This window comes from Zea mays, chromosome 2 (genome assembly GCF_902167145.1).
Source record: "Zea mays cultivar B73 chromosome 2, Zm-B73-REFERENCE-NAM-5.0, whole genome shotgun sequence".
In the NCBI taxonomy this organism is placed as follows: Eukaryota; Viridiplantae; Streptophyta; class Magnoliopsida; order Poales; family Poaceae; genus Zea; species Zea mays.
In genome coordinates, this window is record NC_050097.1 from 76,486,125 (window position 1) to 76,504,666 (window position 18,542).

General features: G+C 40.1%; 3 protein-coding genes across 9 annotated transcripts; 1 reads left to right on the top strand and 2 right to left on the bottom strand.

The window, feature by feature from the left end:
• Positions 1-1,283: 1,283 nt before the first annotated feature.
• On the bottom strand, positions 1,284-9,176 carry LOC100381501 (uncharacterized). Of its 6 annotated transcripts, XM_008670034.3 has the most exons (13): positions 9,011-9,171; positions 8,801-8,897; positions 8,598-8,661; positions 8,140-8,241; positions 7,992-8,056; positions 7,229-7,327; positions 7,091-7,155; positions 4,519-4,741; positions 4,335-4,390; positions 4,024-4,131; positions 2,991-3,046; positions 2,863-2,909; positions 1,284-1,671 (listed from the first exon to the last, which is right to left on the bottom strand). In XM_008670034.3, exons 1-13 carry the CDS (start codon positions 9,082-9,084, stop codon positions 1,573-1,575), a joined length of 1,155 nt encoding a protein of 384 aa, XP_008668256.1. In that variant the 5' UTR covers positions 9,085-9,171; the 3' UTR covers positions 1,284-1,572. The 6 variants fall into 6 exon arrangements, with proteins under 6 accessions (XP_008668256.1, XP_035820776.1, XP_008668259.1 ...); XM_035964883.1 differs by having other exon boundaries at positions 2,863-3,046; positions 8,176-8,241; positions 9,011-9,166; XM_008670037.4 differs by lacking the exon at positions 2,991-3,046 and having other exon boundaries at positions 1,293-1,671.
• Positions 9,177-9,308: 132 nt separating this feature from the next.
• LOC100281366 (violaxanthin de-epoxidase) lies at positions 9,309-12,097 on the top strand. The gene is made up of 6 exons (NM_001154284.3): positions 9,309-9,443; positions 9,887-10,079; positions 10,170-10,339; positions 10,668-10,764; positions 10,845-11,236; positions 11,322-12,097. Exons 2-6 carry the CDS (start codon positions 9,900-9,902, stop codon positions 11,821-11,823), a joined length of 1,341 nt encoding a protein of 446 aa, NP_001147756.1. The 5' UTR covers positions 9,309-9,443; positions 9,887-9,899; the 3' UTR covers positions 11,824-12,097.
• Positions 12,098-13,021: 924 nt separating this feature from the next.
• On the bottom strand, positions 13,022-17,479 carry LOC100193184 (nitrate-induced NOI protein). Of its 2 annotated transcripts, XM_008668935.4 has the most exons (5): positions 17,300-17,425; positions 16,489-16,523; positions 14,718-15,218; positions 14,445-14,612; positions 13,027-13,317 (listed from the first exon to the last, which is right to left on the bottom strand). In XM_008668935.4, the coding sequence occupies exons 2-5, from the start codon at positions 16,492-16,494 to the stop codon at positions 13,294-13,296; spliced, it is 699 nt and encodes a 232-aa protein (XP_008667157.1). In that variant the 5' UTR covers positions 16,495-16,523; positions 17,300-17,425; the 3' UTR covers positions 13,027-13,293. The 2 variants fall into 2 exon arrangements, with proteins under 2 accessions (NP_001131811.1, XP_008667157.1); NM_001138339.2 differs by having other exon boundaries at positions 13,022-13,317; positions 16,489-17,479.
• Between the last annotated feature and the right edge of the window lie 1,063 nt (positions 17,480-18,542).

Consider the following 18,542-nt stretch of genomic DNA (forward strand, 5'->3'; position numbering starts at 1 on the left):
GTGGAATGACCTTTTTAAAAATATACAGAGAGAGGTGAAAGAATCGTTTTGAAAAATGGTACTTCTAAAAAGGCTTTTCCAACTTCCTCCTTATGTCTTGGTTGTACCGGTTACATCAATTGGTTCGATTAGACTTTCTCCAACAAGGAACTGTAAATCATTCTGTCCGTTAGATATAACGTGTGGACGACTACTTTATTCATCTAGCAATGTTCGCTAAAAGCTCCTCTATCTTACTGGATACTATAGACGTCCGCCAAACGTAGAGTCTTCATGTGTGCTCGCTAAACCGTCTCTGCCCTCTCCTTTTCTCGGGCTCGCTTCGAGTTCTTCGTAGCTCAAGACGGTGCCCCGATTTCGTGTGCATGGGGCTTCTCTGTCGTCGTGCACGCTTTAACGGCACCTGCAACCTCAGCGATGCTCGAGCCGAACTAAACTGTCGGAGCTTGCCAAGAGCTTGCAATCGGCCGAAGCATGCCACGCCCGAAGCCCCACCTTGGACAACCGCTTCCAACCAAGATCCATGGCGATATCCACTGGCCGTGACCATGGCCGGGAGTGGCGTGTGTCTAAAACTCAAGTTGCATGTGAATGTTGTTTGCTCTCTCGCGTGCATGCGTTAAGGTGATGGCTGCTGCGGTCACCGTAGGATGCAGCAACATGCTTGAGGAAATGCTCAAGCCAGTGCGCATAAAACTGTTGCCGTTGTTTAATCATAAAATGACTAAATTCTATTAATTTCTAATTCGTATAATATGTTTATTTTTCATAATATTTATACGTTCAAATATTTTTAGTATTGAAAAATATTAATTTCATCATTTTTAATGTCTACGTTAGAACCAATTTAAAATATATGGTAGTTTGACCGAATTTAGGAGACATTGCTAGAAACTAAGAAGATATAGAGAACATAATCTTTTATAATGTGCTATAAAGGACAGAGAATATTCTTTTAGGGATTGAATTTAGGGGACGTTATACTAAACAGCCTTATACTAGATATGTTCCTTAGGAACAAAGCATGGCAATGATTGTACAACCTAATATCATTCGATGAATAATATTGTTACTATGTTGGGCAAGGCCAATAATCCAGCCCAGATTCAACTGCGAGCATGCCAAGGATCAGAAGTTTATCTCATGACAATTCGCTCCATGTTTTGCAAGAACCAGACGTTTATCCCATGACAATGCGCACTACATTTGCAGATGACGGGCACTGCAGCCTGACATGCGGATCACGTATGATGTGCATCTTGACCTAACATTGCCCCAGTACATTTTTGCAATGGAAACGAGTGTATTCTCGTAATAATACATGCCGCCAAAAAAGGATGAAGGCAAGTATAGGAATCAGGCATGACTGGTCAAATTTGCTACGGTTCAAACTTAATAAAGTTGAACAAGATTCTCTTTTCTGGCAACGCGCCAGACACTAAAAAAATCAGCCGTAGATGCGTAACGGTGATAGAGTCGCTTCTGTACAAAATGTGAAAGTGAAACATTGATCCACGAGCCAGTAGAGGCTGTCTATTATCCCCCAAAGCTATTCCTGTCGACAGCGTGGTCCTAACGAGACCGCAGCTCTCGAATGATAATATCTTCAACAGCATCCACAAGCGTTAGAAGATGTTGCCGAATCTGCGGCTCCAATTCGTTGGCCAGTTCCTAGCACCCAAAAGGACCCAACATTAGTGTAGTTTTTTCTCCTTTTCTTTTCAGAAAGTGGAAAAAAATGCATTAATGCAGCATGCACGCCTCAACTGGTCGACCAACAGCAGTAATGCATCCATGCCCATTAGAGGATGGCTGATATGATGCATCAGTTTTAGTGCTGCCAAACAACAACAAAGCTTTTTATTCCTAATCAAATTAGGATAGACTAAGTTGAAATCCAGCAAAAGCCTCAGATTAAAGTTCATGTATTTCGACAATTATTTTTCATTCGTTCCTATTCAAGACTAAATATTTAGATATATTTCATCATTTTAAATCTCTTTTTAATTTCTCTTTTCCTATCAATTTTGACATTTCCCTACGTCTCTCCCTATTATTATCATACCTTAGAATCTCACTATACACTTTTGTCAAAATCTTTGTTGGATATATCCGAACCATCTTAATAGATGTTGACCAAACTTTTTTTTCTATTGGGGCTACCTCTGGCTTATCACGTATATCATCGTTTCAGACTCGATCTCTTGTATGACCATAATTTCAACACATTTTTGCAAAAAATATTTGTTGCACATAATCCCAAATAACTCCCTTAACTTAGCCTAAGTGCCGCCAAAACATTCAATTTTTCTATTTAGTAAATATGATGAGCCGAGATGCTCTACTACCTCATTCTAGAAAGATGTTTGATACCGATCCATCTTCTATGTACTAAGCTGAAGGCCATGCTAAACCATACAAACACTTTAGCTTCGAATTTCATGACCCCAAGCCAATTGGAAAAAATAGGTTCAGCAGTCAGCAGAAATTTTGGTGGTATGATCACCATGCAACTTTTACCCCAAATTGCAACAGATTATCAGGTCTCTGTTCCACGGTTAACATATTTCCATCCTAACAGATGTTAATGTATGTCTACTGTTAATTTGAAATAAATTGGTATTTCAGAAAGAATTTGTACCACTTCAGGCCTTGTTCGTCCCCCCCCCCCCAAACCAAGGGGCTGGGAGGGATTTTTTTGGGTGTGTGTGGGGGGGGGGGGGGGGGGGGGGGGGGGTTAAATCAAGGCAGAAGTCTCCTCGATCCCCAATGTTTAAAGATGAAATGAACAAGACCTCAGACGGGTTCAAAACAGCAATGAGTTTAGGCCTTCGTCCCAGACTAGAAGCAACCATTTTTTACCTTGGTCTTACAAAGTATAGTTGAAGCAATATTTGTTGGACGATCCCCTGCATTGCGGATCGAAATTAGCTTCAGGCCATAGGAACAAAGAGGCCAATCTGAAGACATCTTGATGGAGACATCAATACCACGATCTAAGTGAGCAACAATCATCTCCTTTTTGTTTAAGTACTCAAAACAATGCCTGAGAAAAAAAAAGAAGTTTCTCCAAAAAGGTTAAGTTGAATACTAGGAGACGGTTTAGGATCCATGCTCTCTAAATATTAGGTCAAGCTTCACTAGACAAGTCTTGCATCAACATTGTCATGGGCAATTGTAAAGAGAATAATTTTATGATTGTACAATAATGCTGAGATAACTGATTTTAAGATGTAAAGGGATAAAAGGACTGATAAACAAATACATGGAAAGTTTAGGTTATTTCATGAGTCAAATGTTTTTTTTGACATACACTGCTTTTTTTCAAATTATTAGTGAGATGCCACTGATTTGAATGCCATGAGCCCTAACACCATCCATCCAAGCTGTTGACCGTGACAAAATAACCTTAAGATCCCTCATGTCTATACCCTCCCCCTTCTCTCTATGTTTCCCTCTCTAGTTTACTGCCAGGAGCACAGAACAGGATCGACCTCTTCTCTGCTTATGGTACTTGTTCCTCTCTCAGACCTCTTCGCATTCCACTCTTTGTTCTCTCCTGAACGCAAGTCATTTTCCTCCCCACTTTTATGCTTGGCGCTGTCAGCAGTGCCAGTGACTGCATGATTCCATGCAGCACTTCAGCATCGATTATGCACTGCAAGAAGGGGGCTATGCTGTGGCTGAGATAGTGTCCTTGACCTCTGTGCTATGGTTCCAGGCAGGTGGAACCTTGGTGGGATGAATCACTCAGGCCTAGGGGTGCTTGACCACATTAGGGAGCAAAACCAAGGACAGTTCCCGTAATAATTACTAATAAACAGCAACAAAAGGCAAGGTTACACAGTACAAACTCAAGGAACAAGTTTTGAGAGCATGGTTCCATTGCAGTTAACAGCATAAACAACAGTTATATGTTCACAATGTCCTAATAAAATATTGCAAACTTTTAAGAACAGTTTGATATGAAGATATTCCTAACTAATTATACTACGGTGCTAGCAGATGGACAAATAATGTCACCTCGAACTATTAGCATCATTCACCAATGATCGTCTCAAAGCATTGATTATAGACTGGTGTTGGCATTGCTGAATTAGCCATATCAAGGTTGGAGAACAAACTGTATCTCTACAAAAACAGGCAAACACTTTTTTTAGTACGAACACATAATGGAAGAAAGAACACAAAGTAGTAGAAATGTAGAATAACACTGCACAGTCATTTTTATGACTTACATCTAAAAGAAACACGAGGGAAAAGAAATAACAATGAATCTGCATAAAATAAGTTCTATGTCATCAACATGAAAGCATGATATAAGAACTCCGTACCTGGAGGACTCCATCCTCTCAATCAGTATATCTACAGACATGTCATCAGGAATGATCTGAATATCCCAAAAGATAAATAAGATAAATGCAAAAAAAATCCTTTAAGTACAATTTATAGGCAAAAACAATGCCATAGTAGTAATAAAGCCAAAACACTAAGAGAATCATCATAAAATAAGGTCACCTGTACTTTCTTTGGTTCCATATTTATTTTATCAATTTCTATCAGCAGCTCATGGTCTGAAATAAATGAATCAATAGAACAATTAAACTTCTGTCCATAAATTTCACAATCTGAGGTCAATATTGGTGCCTTGAGGAACATCCTGAGACAGTCGTCTTTAAAGTCTAAGATCTTCGCTCCAAATGGCAATAACTTAGATTCAAGTTGAAACATTTCATCATCCCTGGATATAGAGGTTTAGGGATGTCAGAAAGAAATCCATCGATCCATAGCATAGTAAACTCATAACTGCTAACATAGGATACCTGCTATGATTGCTCACAACAGTACCGGAAAAAAGAAGACATTGATTTAATGGAAATAGACAACACTTGCTGACTAATGGTAATAACAGTAAGCAATTATGACGAAGAGTAGAAGATGACACAAACCTTTAATTTGCTTGAGTTGAAAACAGATCAACCATGCAAAGATATAGTTTGAAGGACATTGGACATTGAACAGTACAATCTGAATAATTAACCATGAGTTCATGACTATATGAATATATACAACAACAACAACAACAACAACAACAAAGCCTTTTTTGTCCCAAGCACGTTGGGGTAGGCTAGAGATGAAACCCCGTATGAAAACCTCAGAGCTCAACCCCCAAAGAACAGAAAAGGGAAACAAAGGCAAAGGAGAACCGAAAACAACGAAACGGGGAAACACATAAAAGAGATAAAACCCACAAGGACCAGCAAGATCTAAAATGGACACAAGAAAAGGTCAAACGATTAAGGAGGAAAAGCGAAACTATCAATCAGGGTTCTGGCACGTGAATTGCACACTTCCACCCCTTCCTATCTGCGGCGAGCTCTTTGTCAATATTCCACTCCTTCAGGTCTCTCTTCACAGCCTCTGTCCACGTCAAAGTTGGTCGACCTCTACCTCTCTTCACATTTTCGGGACGCCTAATTATTCCGATATGCACTGGTGCCTCTTCAGGTCTTCGTTGGATATGTCCAAACCATCTCAAGCGATGTTGCATAAGCTTCTCCTCAATTGGCGCCACTCCTACTCTCTCTCGTATATCATCATTCCGGACTCGATCTCTCCTTGTGTGGCCACATATCCAGCGCAACATACGCATCTCTGCCACACTTAGTTGTTGGACATGTATATACGAAAAAACGATGCACAACAAAAAACGAGCAATGAATTCAAAACTGATTCAGGCATGCATATACGAGCATATTGTTGGGACTAGAAGTCCCTGCAAAAGATTTTGAATGCTGAAAGGATGGGTGTGAAGTAAAGATGAATGAAGACTCCAGAAAACAGTCCATTAACTGAGTTGGTTAGGTGGTCTAAGTAGACCTTCTCAGGTCCTGAGTTCGACTCCCTGTGGGAGTAAATTTAAGGCTGTGGTTATAAAAAATCCTCTCGTCTATTCTATGACGGGACAAAGCACGAGTCTAAGGCCCGGTCCCGGTTGCGGTCATTCTCACATGGGCTACGGTGCCACTGTGTATGGGTGGAGTATGCTCGACCTGAATGAGAAGGTCTTCTTAAATGAAATGGTGTGGGGATGGTCTTACCCCCACAGGTCGAGTTTTTTTAGTAATACTCTCATCAGTCAACATAGGTGCATAAGAAATTCAAGATGTGCTACCAATCATAGTTTAGTATGTGTTAAAATGCTTTACTTAGAACTGATAAAAAAATAACAAACCCAGTGCCGAAGGCTCCACATGAGTGGTGTCTAAGGAAGGGATAAACCGAAGCAATCCTTCCCTCAGAGGTTGCTTCGAACCCGCTTAAGCTTTTGGGTTGAACTGGTTATTGCGTCCACTCTAACACAGACTTACAAAGTAATACTCACTACTACTTAGAATTGATATTGATATCCCTATCCCTACTACTATTAAGAACGGAAGGTGGACACCTGGGTGTCGTTTGGTTCACATATTTGTAACGTAATGGGTAACGGATAACGTTAAATCATGTTTGTTTTAGTCCAACCGTAATCAGATACCACACTAAAATTTGATACCAGCCTATTCAAATTTGTTACCGTCAGTAATCAAGCGTAAACCATTACCATTACCATTTGCGTTACATTTTTTGAACCAAACAGCACCCTGGTGCTACCACGGCTTCACCCCGCCTGACACACTGGGCCCACCCCACGTGACCCCCGCCTCGGCGTCGTGCCCTATTGGCCCCACGCTCAGCACGCTCTCAGCTACTGCCCTATGGATCCCAGCGCCCGCGCAGCCACCACCAGACCACACGTACCTTAGTGTTTAGAAATAAACAATAATTATATAAAAATTAGTGCAAAGTGAGCATTTGAACACACGTCCACTACTCTAGAAATTTGGGGCTAACCACCAAACTACACGTAATTTAGCATTTAGAAATAAAAAAATAATTATATTTGAATAAATATCTCAATGCCTATTTATATGATATATTTAGGGTCCGTAGTAAAAGCACGGGCAACTGGTTAGTATATAGACTAAAGGTGAATGATATCTTTAGTTCCTTGTGTTCAATATAAAAAAGAACATGTGCAATACATTACCTTTGTAGATGTTGTAAAATTTCAAGTTCCATCGTACTTTTTTCTATTTGGTGATCAAGTTCCAACTAAAAAAATAAATCAAGTAAGTTCAGTAAATCTAAGAAAATAGAACATGTCATTGTAAACATACAAGCACACCTCATATATGTAGTCCTTGTCAGCAATGCTTCGATTTCTGCATGAATCAGTTGAGTCTGACAGCCCCAGAACAGAACTTTCATCAAAATGGTTCAAAGCCTACATCATGAGGGATGGAAGACTTTAAATGTCTTCATCTAAACTATGCTATTATTTTGGAAAAGAAGAGAATCAAAACAACTGATTTGTTGTGAGGAAAATAAATTAGTTTTCCTCTAGACTTCGGTTCAATAGAAATACAATGCAGCTTATGAGTTGCAAATAATACAACATTGATGTTGAGGCCATATAGTACATAAGGTTAAAATTGTACTACAACTCAATAGTTGTTGAGCTGTATATTATATCGTATTGTAAGTGTTGAAGTGTATAAGGGAATTGTCTATCTTCTCCTAACAGCTTAAGCTTTTAGGTTGAACTGGTTAGTGCATTCACTCTAACAGAGTATTAAAGCCAAAGGTTCAAATCCTAGCAGAGCCTTTATTTGTGTCTTCGCCCCTTTATTTTTCACGTTTATGCCTTTCTCTCTGACTGCTCGTGAGGACGTTGAAATGTATAAGTGGATTGCCTACCTTTTCCTAACAGCTTAAGTTTTTGGATTGAACTAGTTAGTCCGTCCACTCTAAAGGTAAGAAAATGCCAAAAGGATGCAAATCAACATAATACAGTTTCATGATTATAAAAATCAATGTCCATATTCAACTACTATAAAAATTATATTTTAGGCTACTTACTGTAAGGAAAAAACAATTTGGCTACTTACCTTTGGACCAAGATTCGAAATCAAAGACTCCAGCATTTCAATACCAACATCCAATTGAATCATATCTGAATAACAAAGACTGTTGGTTATTAACCCAGCAAACTGCCAGAGCTCAAGAAAGAAAAACATGGCAAATAAACAAACCAACCATTGAATGTTGTCTCTGCAGTGACACTAATCTCACCAGATACCTTCTGATTCCCCTGCTCTGCCATGGCTACATCCTTTCTCAGTTGTTCCAGGTATGCATCTGACCACAATAATGGCATTGTAATTTGTAAGTGATGCATTCGAAGCAAAAAAACAATTGAAAGCAAAGAAGCATCTTCATAATTGCACTGAACAAAGAGCCACTGCAGTAACAAGCAAATTTCAAAAGGGATGAATGAATCATTAATACATAAGAAGAATCTGTAAGGAAAATAAAGAAGACACCGCATTTACAAGCTACAATCTCGGAGCTTATATTTGATGATTCCTCTCCCTCGTTGTGTTCAATTGAGTCCACTAAGCAAATCTGCATCATGATGCTTATCGCTGTGACAGTGTACTTTGCATCGCATGGAACAAGCAAGTGTTGAAAACAAATCACACAGCCAAGCTTACCCAAATCATCAATTGAAACCGCAGCAGTGGCCGAGTCCCACTCATCCATCGCATCCTGAGCCGCCTAAAACAGGTATCCCAGAAGAAGGGAAACGTAATAATAGAAAACAAATCCAACAATTAGGCCACAATTCCGGCAAACCAAAGTGAATCCTCGCCCTCGCATGTGTCACAGAATCGACCCTGAGTAGCGACGACCTTACCTTGTGCGTGGAGTCCAAACCTAGTGCCACCTCATCCTCCGCCACCTCCGCCTCCGGCTCCACCTCCAGCCTTTTCAATGAGAGCTGCTCCACCCGGCTGAAACGAACACGCAAACAAAACAAAAGGGGAACAATGCAGATTGAAGAACCAGATCCACGGGAAGGAGGAACCCACCAAGCAGAGACGGAAAAGGAGGATCGCTGGCTAACCTATGAATGGCGGACGCATCGAGGGGCGCCTCGTCGGGACCTTGCGCCGGTACTAGGGCTTGCGCCTCCGCCATGGCCGTCTCACTCTCCCGCCTAGTAGACAGAGAGATTTGGTTTTCGAAACGGAGGGGAGAAGGAAAGCGAGCACGTGACTAACGTGAGACAGATGAACGACTGCGATTCGTCCGGGCATGCCCGACTCCCTTCAGCCGGATGCCTGGACTGGATCCGTTTGCGCTTAACGGGGCCCCGTTTGGTCGGCCCGTGATAAGCAGGAGGCCAGGAGCAGCCGCCAGCCAGCTAGCAGCGTCCCTGCTGCTCCGCGCCACACCTCTCCGCTTCATTCCTATCCGTCTCCCCTGCTCTATCGTCGTCCTCCTCCGTCGGGCCGGAGGAGCGTCTCTTTGTCGGCGCAGCGTGCAGAGCACCGCAGGTTCGGCTCTTTGGCTTGCTCATCCCTTCCCCTCCTCTCCTAGGTTCTCCATCCCGCGCCACCTTCTTGTTCCAGTTGCGTCTGCATTCAGGGCTACGTAGCATCATTAGACGAAGGTTTCGTGCGCGGTTAATCATGCTTGGAAGTGAGAATTTTGTGACCCGGATCGATCTTGGCGCATATTTTGGACCTAGTGATTGCGAGGATATAAACGCGCTAGAATTCAGCTGCGGACACTTCTTGTCAGATGTCTGGCGGCAGATTGGTAGTTCAGTCTTATTAATAAAATAAAACAAAAAAGAGATGAGTCATGGCTGCAATCCATAAACACAAACTGAGAATGTACTCTAATGTTTATCTAGAGAAAGCCTGAAACTTTTTCTGCGAACATTTCTGCTTGAATTGGTTTGAGTTCTATACTGAACTTTCCTCATGAGCTGCAGATTCAGAGACACGATGATGTCGCGACAGTGTGCAAACCGCATCTTTCTTACCGGAGGTTCCAGCTTCCTCCATGGCCTCAAATCTAGAGTTGCATCCAGTAGGAGTCACGGCACCGTCAGACTCAACTGGCGCTGCGTGAGAACTAATCTCTGGAGGGCCGAGCGCCTTGGTGTCAAGGCTACTCCGTCTGAGGTAATACGATTGCTTATTCGTTGCTACTGACCAATTCACCTCTTGTTATACCACTAAGAAGTAAGAACAGCAAGTTTTTGTCTCCTCCAGCATATCATTGCAGTACTGCAAGCGTCAGATATTTTCAGTGGCATCAGGAAATGGAGCAAGTTGCAATTGGTCGCCATGACAGGGGTGATGGCATGTGTAGTTCTGGTAGTCCCTTCTTCTGATGCAGTCGATGCTCTCAAGACATGCACTTGCCTGCTAAAGGAATGCAGGTGACTCTTCATCATACTGTCAACATAGTTTTGACACCATATAGGGGCTGCTTGGTTCGGAAATAGTCTCGCCTGGCCAAGCAAGCCTTGCCTTGCCACCGTAGCCGAGTGTAATTCTCTCGTAGAAACTAGCCAAAATCATGCCTACAGACCACAAAGGTTTGTGTGAATTTATATTCAGTATGTAGCCAATATAGGTCAAGAAGAAGTTAGTTACTACTTGAAACTAAGAGCTCCCCGATGACAAGTTTGTCATCTTTTGGATGAGAGTAACCTTAGATCATTTTATACATTTCTTACTCAATTAGTTTCTCTCTCTCTCTTTCAGAATAGAGCTGGCTAAATGCATAGCGAACCCATCCTGTGCAGCAAACGTAGCATGCTTGAACACGTGCAACAATCGACCTGATGAAACTGAATGTCAGGTTATTCCCATAAACCTTGAGCTCACTGAAATCTGCCAGAAAAAATAAGTTTTTTATGCCCTGCTTTTGTCATCCATCAGATAAAATGCGGAGACCTGTTTGAGAACAGTGTAGTCGATGAATTCAATGATTGTGCTGTTTCACGCAAGAAATGTGTTCCAAAAAAATCCGACGTCGGCGAGTTCCCCGTCCCCGATCCATCTTCGCTGGTTAAGAGCTTCAACATGGCAGATTTTAATGGCAAATGGTACATTTCAAGTGGCTTAAACCCGACGTTTGACACATTCGATTGTCAGCTTCACGAGTTTCATGTCGAGGGAGACAAATTGATCGCGAACATCACATGGAGAGTCCGCACCCCAGACTCTGGCTTCTTTACCAGGTCAACCGTGCAGCGTTTTGTGCAGGACCCATCGCAGCCCGGCATACTCTACAACCATGACAATGAGTTCCTGCACTATCAAGATGACTGGTAAACCCTCTTAGAAATTCTTTCTCACTACTGCCAATGTGCCCATTCCTCAAGGTTTATCGACTTGGTATTTGCTGACCTGTAGGTACATTATCTCATCCAAGGTTGAGAACAAGGATGACGACTACATATTTGTGTACTATCGTGGGCGAAATGACGCATGGGATGGTTATGGTGGTTCTGTATTGTACACAAGAAGTAAAACTGTACCTGAAACAATAATACCGGAGCTGGAAAGAGCTGCAAAGAGCGTAGGTCGGGACTTCTCGACGTTCATCATGACCGACAACACCTGTGGTCCTGAGCCTCCTCTTGTGGAGAGAATCGAGAAAACTGTGGTGGAAGGAGAGAAGACCATCGTCAGGGAGGTGAAGGAGATCGAGGAGGAGGTTGAGGAGCTGGAGAAGGAGGAGGCGTCACTGTTTCAGAAGCTGGCAGAAGGTCTCATGGAGGTGAAACAGGATTTCATGAACTTCTTGCAGGGGCTGAGCAAGGAGGAGATGGAGCTGTTGGATCAGCTCAACATGGAAGCGACTGAAGTTGAGCAAGTCTTCAGCCGTGCACTACCGTTGAGGAAGCTAAGGTAGCTGCAGAGCAAAGGACTTGGAGAAAACAAGCCATCAAGTACTGGCCGAAACGGATTCTATTTGCCACAGCAGTACCCACAGTAGAGATTGTTGAACAGATACAACAAACATTTTTAATTTTCTTTTCTTTTTCTTTTCTTTTCTTTTCTTTTCTTTGTTTACCCTTTTCTGTGGTCAAAACACATGCCTACGTTAGCCCTATTTGTAAAGCATCAAGAGACAACGTAACTTTTTCTTGCCAAACAGAGAAAAAAAACAAGTGTACTTAAGACTACGCTGACCATCTCTTGCATGACAATTGTTTGTTGTTATAGTTTCCTTTGCCATTCCATCTAAATTTAAGTCATTTCCCTATGTAAAATGCAAAATCAAAAGGAACTCTTATATTTGTACGCCGTAGTGCAGTAGGGGACCTCTACCCCAGTTTTAAAGTAGAAGTAAAAAACGGTATAGTTACATATCACCGAATTTCATGGGGTTTTTTAAGGAGACTATGGAAAAGTTGATTATACTAAAAATCTTCTTCAGGAAGACACCAACTAGAAAAATGCTAGTAAAAGGATAACTGGTTAACTTGTATGGATTTTACTAGCTGTGGTATGCAGTATTTTTTGTGTTTATAATCTTATCATAGCAATTAAAAATAACAAGGAAGCACACTGTAGCTTATTTCTAAATACTCCTTTTGTCCCAAACTAAAATTTATTTTAGATAATTAATAGTACATTTATACAATATTGGATTTATGTATTTTATATATGTGTCTAAATTCCATTTGAATATAGATAAAAAAACGAGCTAAAACGAATGCTATTTTGGGATGGAGGGAGTATATTTTATTTTCGAACGCCCCAGTTGGTATGCATGTCATTTCATTAAAAAGAAAAAAAGAAACAGGGTTGTCCAGCTACGGACGGACAGGATACACTAGACCCACATGTGACCTGAAAACTAGAAAAAAACAGATTTGATACAAAGCTCTAGACATGACCAACAGAAATGCTCTAAAAACAGTGGAGGACCATCCAGTCCTGGACAGCGACCAGACAACAAATTATTGCAGTTTTGAAGCCCAAGGCCCCAAGCCCACCACCACATCCTGCCCCCCACCCCTATCTGTGGAAAGGAGATCGGGTATGCATGGCCTTGCTTTTTCAAGAACTGAAAGCACATTGTTGGTGTCTTGCTGATATCCACATTAACTAACTATGGAATTCCAGAGCCCATTCGATAAACCTTTTATTGTTGCAAAGAAATTGCTCACTCCATACTTTACAATTCTAGGTATCATATATATGTTCCTTGTAATAATTGAAGAGCTCAAATGAAACAATCCATCTACAGATACATAATCACACCAACAATAACAAACATGACAACTAGCACAGGAAGAGTTACAAGATAGGGATCTCATCACAGGAGCAGCATAGGAAGTTGTCTAGAACTCTTCGAGATCCTGTCCTTATTTTCTCAAAGTATGCAGCAAGAACATTTCTGTAGATAAAAGAGACAAGGATCAGTCGATAAGATATCCCTGTATGACATGCAGAGTTTTAGGGAACTTTAAATAAGAAACATATTTGTGTTTTTAAAATTTCCATGTTTATTTATCTGGATAAATTCAAGGCAAAATAACTCATCTTAACAACAGTTCAACATTCTATACCAAAACAATGCCACGATTACTAGTTTACTACTGTTGATAGAGCAACAAGGAATATGTCTCAGTATTTGAGTGCTAGCTGAATCAAAACAAACAAATGAAGATAATTACTTAATTAGCAAATCATGCAGCTGATGTATTTATGTAACATATCTTTAATACATATCTATCATGTAAGAATTTGACAATGAAGTTGGCAGTTTTTTTTTAAAAGGAAGATGCCACTTGCCAATATTTTTTACTTGCAGAATACATATAATTGTGTGTGGTTTCCATAAAAATAACCTGTTCTCTACGCTACCAATCCACCAGCTGTATGGCATACAAATATTGCTATTGATACTTTAAATAAACTTAAGGTCACAAAATTAAATATTTAAGGAACATATAGAATGAACTATATAGAAAACATTTATTGTTTAGTAATCAGACCAAGATTCAAGGTCGGATAGCTGGATGTCACAGTTGATTACCAGACAATTAATTTTTACTGGTAGCTTGTTGATCACTTGCTGTTGAAAAGGGCAATTTGTTTCCAGTTGCAGTGTGGCTGTGAGTTTTGGGTGTGTTTCGGGGACTTTGTCCCTCTTGCGTACTCTTTTCTTTCTTGATAATAAAATGATATGTAACTCACTTGCGTGTTAGAGAAAATAAAAATAGAAGATGAACCTTGGACATTTCTGATGCTAGTGCAATAATATAGTCAGGATATGTTCTATTGGAGAACATAGGGAAGATTAAATGCCAAAGAGTTCTAAAAGCAAATAGCATAAATATATTTTTGTTATATATGATCTATCAGATACAATACTTAATATTAAGTTAGCATCAACATCATAGAGATTATGATACTTTTTTGCATAATTGCATTTGCATATGTGGTGTGCAATAATATACAATGAAGAATTGAACATATAAACTGAATTTTCAACTTTACTCTGGACAAGCTTTTGCATACCTGTTGCACCTTATTCTCTTCACTACGAGTAGTAGACGGTTGCCTAGCAGAAGAGGTAGGTGACAACCTATCATCCCTCACCCTGTTGAAGATACCAGTGTACTTTTCACCTGATGCTGCATTTGCATCATCCCATTCGCCAAAGGGTGGTACAGCCACTTCTTCAGGCTGGATTTACCAATGCAGAAGCAAGAGTAATTACTCTAAAGGGATTTCTAGCCCACATTCATTGAAATATTATTGAAAAAATGAAGTATAGTAAGGTATTATTACCTCATAGCCACCCGGCTTCATCCTGCTCCTTCCAGGTGTATGCTGGCCAAGCCCCTCTGAAGATGCCCTCCTCTCTGGAGTCTGCATTCCAGTTGACCTGTGCTTTGGCTTTGATTGGTTGTTTGGCTGCATTGGTGAAGCAGACCCAGCAGCTGTTCTGTAGGGGCTTCTTGGTGTCCCAGCATTACTCCCTTGTTCTCTCTGAAGATTTGAATGTCTTCGTGGTGCAGACTCACGGTGAGTAGGCCGGTCAGAGTGTCGTTGGTTGTCAAGTTCAGGTCTTGGTCGATGTGGTGGGTTCCTTGGACCTTGGTCTTGAGGATTAGTTTTGTAGACCGTTGGGTGCAAAGGCGACTTGCGAGGAGGTTCCAGATCCCTCCTTGGATCATTTGGTTGTGCAAGAATTCCTGTTTTCTTGTTCTTCCGTGCATCCTCGAACTTTTGTGTGTAAGGTGTGTTTCCAGTGGTTTCCCAATCCCCAAATGCAGGAATTTCAGGTTGCTGTACAGAGCAGAGTAATCGGTAGCTTTAGTCAACTTTCTGGAGGGCTATGAGTTATGATATATAAAAATGTAAAAGCAACCATCTGTTGCTAGGATAGTTATCATTTTGTGGGAGAAGAATTAGCAAAGACAAAAAGATTCTCAAACATCCCAAAGTATGCTGAATACCCTGCAGCAGGATTCAGGAGATTATCATTTCTGAGAAAACTAAGACTGAACCCCCTAAATATTTGGGATGTCTATGATACATGCTAACATGCAAAAGAAGAGTATAATGCATATACTGGATCAAGTGCACACAGGTCTAGAATTGTGGCATTTGCAGTTTACTAGTTTCAACAAGGATTTATTCTGGGAAATTATCTGCCACACTCACAGCATGAATAGGCCTAGCATACACAGCACACCAATCACCACATGAACAGACAAAGGTGGGTTTATAACTACCAAACCAGCTAAGTACACTACTCATTCAGCAGTACTTATAGGTCCCATTATGTCTCCCTCTGTCTTCCATACGGATACATACATATTGTATTACATTTTGAGTCAACTGTAAGAAATCTGGAATTGGTCTGTCCTGTGATGACTAATTGTCTGGTTAAATAAGAACTAGTGTAAATGATACTTCGATTCTGCCTTGACTTGTTCAGGCTGGAGAATTTTTTTACATTTTACAAGTGGACGTGTTTTCGCTCTAGTTTTATTAAAAAAGTCCAAATTACTCCCCTCAATTTTGGCATTGGTCTAATTAACCCTAAGATGATATTTGGTTCGATTTACTCACCCAACTATTTGAGTTAGTCCAGTTTACCCCTTAACAAGATTTGTTATTTTCTGTTTCATCACGTATAAGTTAAGTACTAATATCAAATTTTGTGATGTGATAGAGGACATTATGAGTTATATTAGGAAAACAATATATATTCTTTTCTGCCACTATTTTTGATAGCTTAGGAAATTTAATAGTAAATGACACTAGAGATATAATATCATACAAAATATAGTGATGAAACGTTCATGATATATTTTTCTAACACAAACTATGATGACCTCTATAATCACACAATTTATACACAGAGAAACAAAACGAAAAATCTTTTTAAGGTGTAAATTAGACCAACTGAAATAGTTAGAGGTAGTAAATTGAACTAAATGTTAGTTTAAGGGATAGGCAAACTTGGATGGAGTAATTTGGACTTTTTACTACAGACATCAAGAGGTCAAAGACATGATAAATATGCGAAAATCAGAAACGATTTACTCACCGCCATTGGATCTGCAAGGTGGAATCGAGCTTCTCCTGTGCAAAAATTGTAGAAATCTAGAATTACCACCCTTTTTACACAAATTCTTGCAGGAACAGACCGCAGTCCTCCAAAGAAAAGCACAGAAATGTCAGCTTTTCCTTAGAACAGTACTGACTGTGCTGTTCTTTCCTCGATGAGTTAGCATAGTACTCCTTTCATCTCAACCACCTCACCAAGAACCAACAGAATCAAGATCAAATCCTCACAAGAAATGGATATCATAGGAACTCCCAAGTTTATAGTCTTTTTGCAGCGAGGATAAAGTGAAGATATCCCCAACCACCCAAATGCATAAAAACAAGGAGGGAGGATTGAAGGAAGCTCTGTCCTGCAACGAAATTCACCAAATCTTCCCAAGAAAACGAGAAGTAAGAACTGCAAATGGTTACTTTGACCCTCAATTATTCAGCAGATAAGCACCAAAATCACCAGGATTAATGGTGTCTTCTGCTACCCTTTCAACTGCAACTTGAACAAGCATCCAACCCAATTAAATAAAGATTAAATTGTCTCCTCGACAACACAGAGTAGTAGAAGAAGCCACCACGGAGAAGTCAAAGTTGGATGCTTTGACGCTGTATAAGAGCAATTCGACTACCCAAGAAAATGGACCGAAGACGACGTCCTTCGCACGAATCTCTCAAGAGAAAACACAAAAAATAAACTCTCGAAGAAACACAAATTTATCAAGGAAAACGCTCAAACCCCCCGAGGTAGAAGGACTTCAGCCACCGAAAATCGAACTGAGAGGTGGATCCTCTCTTCTGACCTTGCGGCTTCAAAAGTAGTACAGGCGCGCGAGAGAGAGGAAGTGGGAAGGAACAACCGAACGAGGAAGGAATTGAGAGTGGGGAGGAGAGGAAGAAAAGGAGAAGGAAGCGAGAAGCCGAGAAAGAAGACAAAGGCGTTGACGAGAGAGTGAGCGCCGTTTTGCTTGTCAGTTCGAAAGCCTTGGAAGCTTCCATTTTTCTCTTTTTCGGATAAAATTTGGTACGGATATTTTAAAGTACGGCTACGCAGAAAGCAGAGTTTCTTCGTCCCCGTTTTGAGGTGAGAGTAGGCGTGCGATTTATTTGGATAAATTTAATGTTTTAAAAAGGTATACATAAAATTTGATTTTGATTAACCTTTAATTATGTTATTAAACACATTATGAAAAAATATATAATTTGTTTGTGCATTATTTGATTCCTACAATGGAAAAGGTGAAAAACCATCCAAATTCAAATCTGTATCTGATCTACCATTTTAGAAAATATAGGACTAATTTAAAGTTCGTTTTTTTTATAAATTTTAACTCAATTTGTATAGTAGATTATATATCCTATATTCAAGAAAAAAATAAAAAAAATTAAGATCTGAATAAGTATATGTTTCCTTGTTCCGTGATTTTTTTCATTTCACATTTGTTCTTTTTTCAGTTCCAGTTTCTTTCATTCCATAATTTTTGTCTGTATTATCACAGTATAAAAACCGAGTTATTTTAAGGTACCCTTCTTTATTTAACTATTTTTTAGACGTGTTGCTATATGAGTTATCTATCTTCCGTGATCTTACATCTAAGATATAAATTTTCTGCTCAACCAAGATTTTTCCTAGACCCATAACTAATAGACAGCATAATCCCATAACCCTGTATAATTCCATAATCCTAAAAAGTAAAAAAAAATTAAACACACATGATTTTTGGCGTGTTTGTTTCGGCTTCTGAATTGATTCTGATGACTAGAAGCGGATTCTAGCTGTCAAAGTCTCCTTCCGTAAAAATCTCTCAAATCAACATGAATGTAGAATCCGTCAAATCTCATCACTTCCTATACTCTAAACTGTATAGACCTCTTTATCTTACTCTCCACGTAAGATCAGTGATATCTAAATTCTCGTAATAGTTAGATTATTTATGAATAGAGCTTATGAAAAAAGCTAAACCAAATAGTCGCTTTGTTTCAGCAAAAAAGAAAAACAAACTAGCATACGAGGAAGATATCGTGCTCCAAATCCACGCATATATG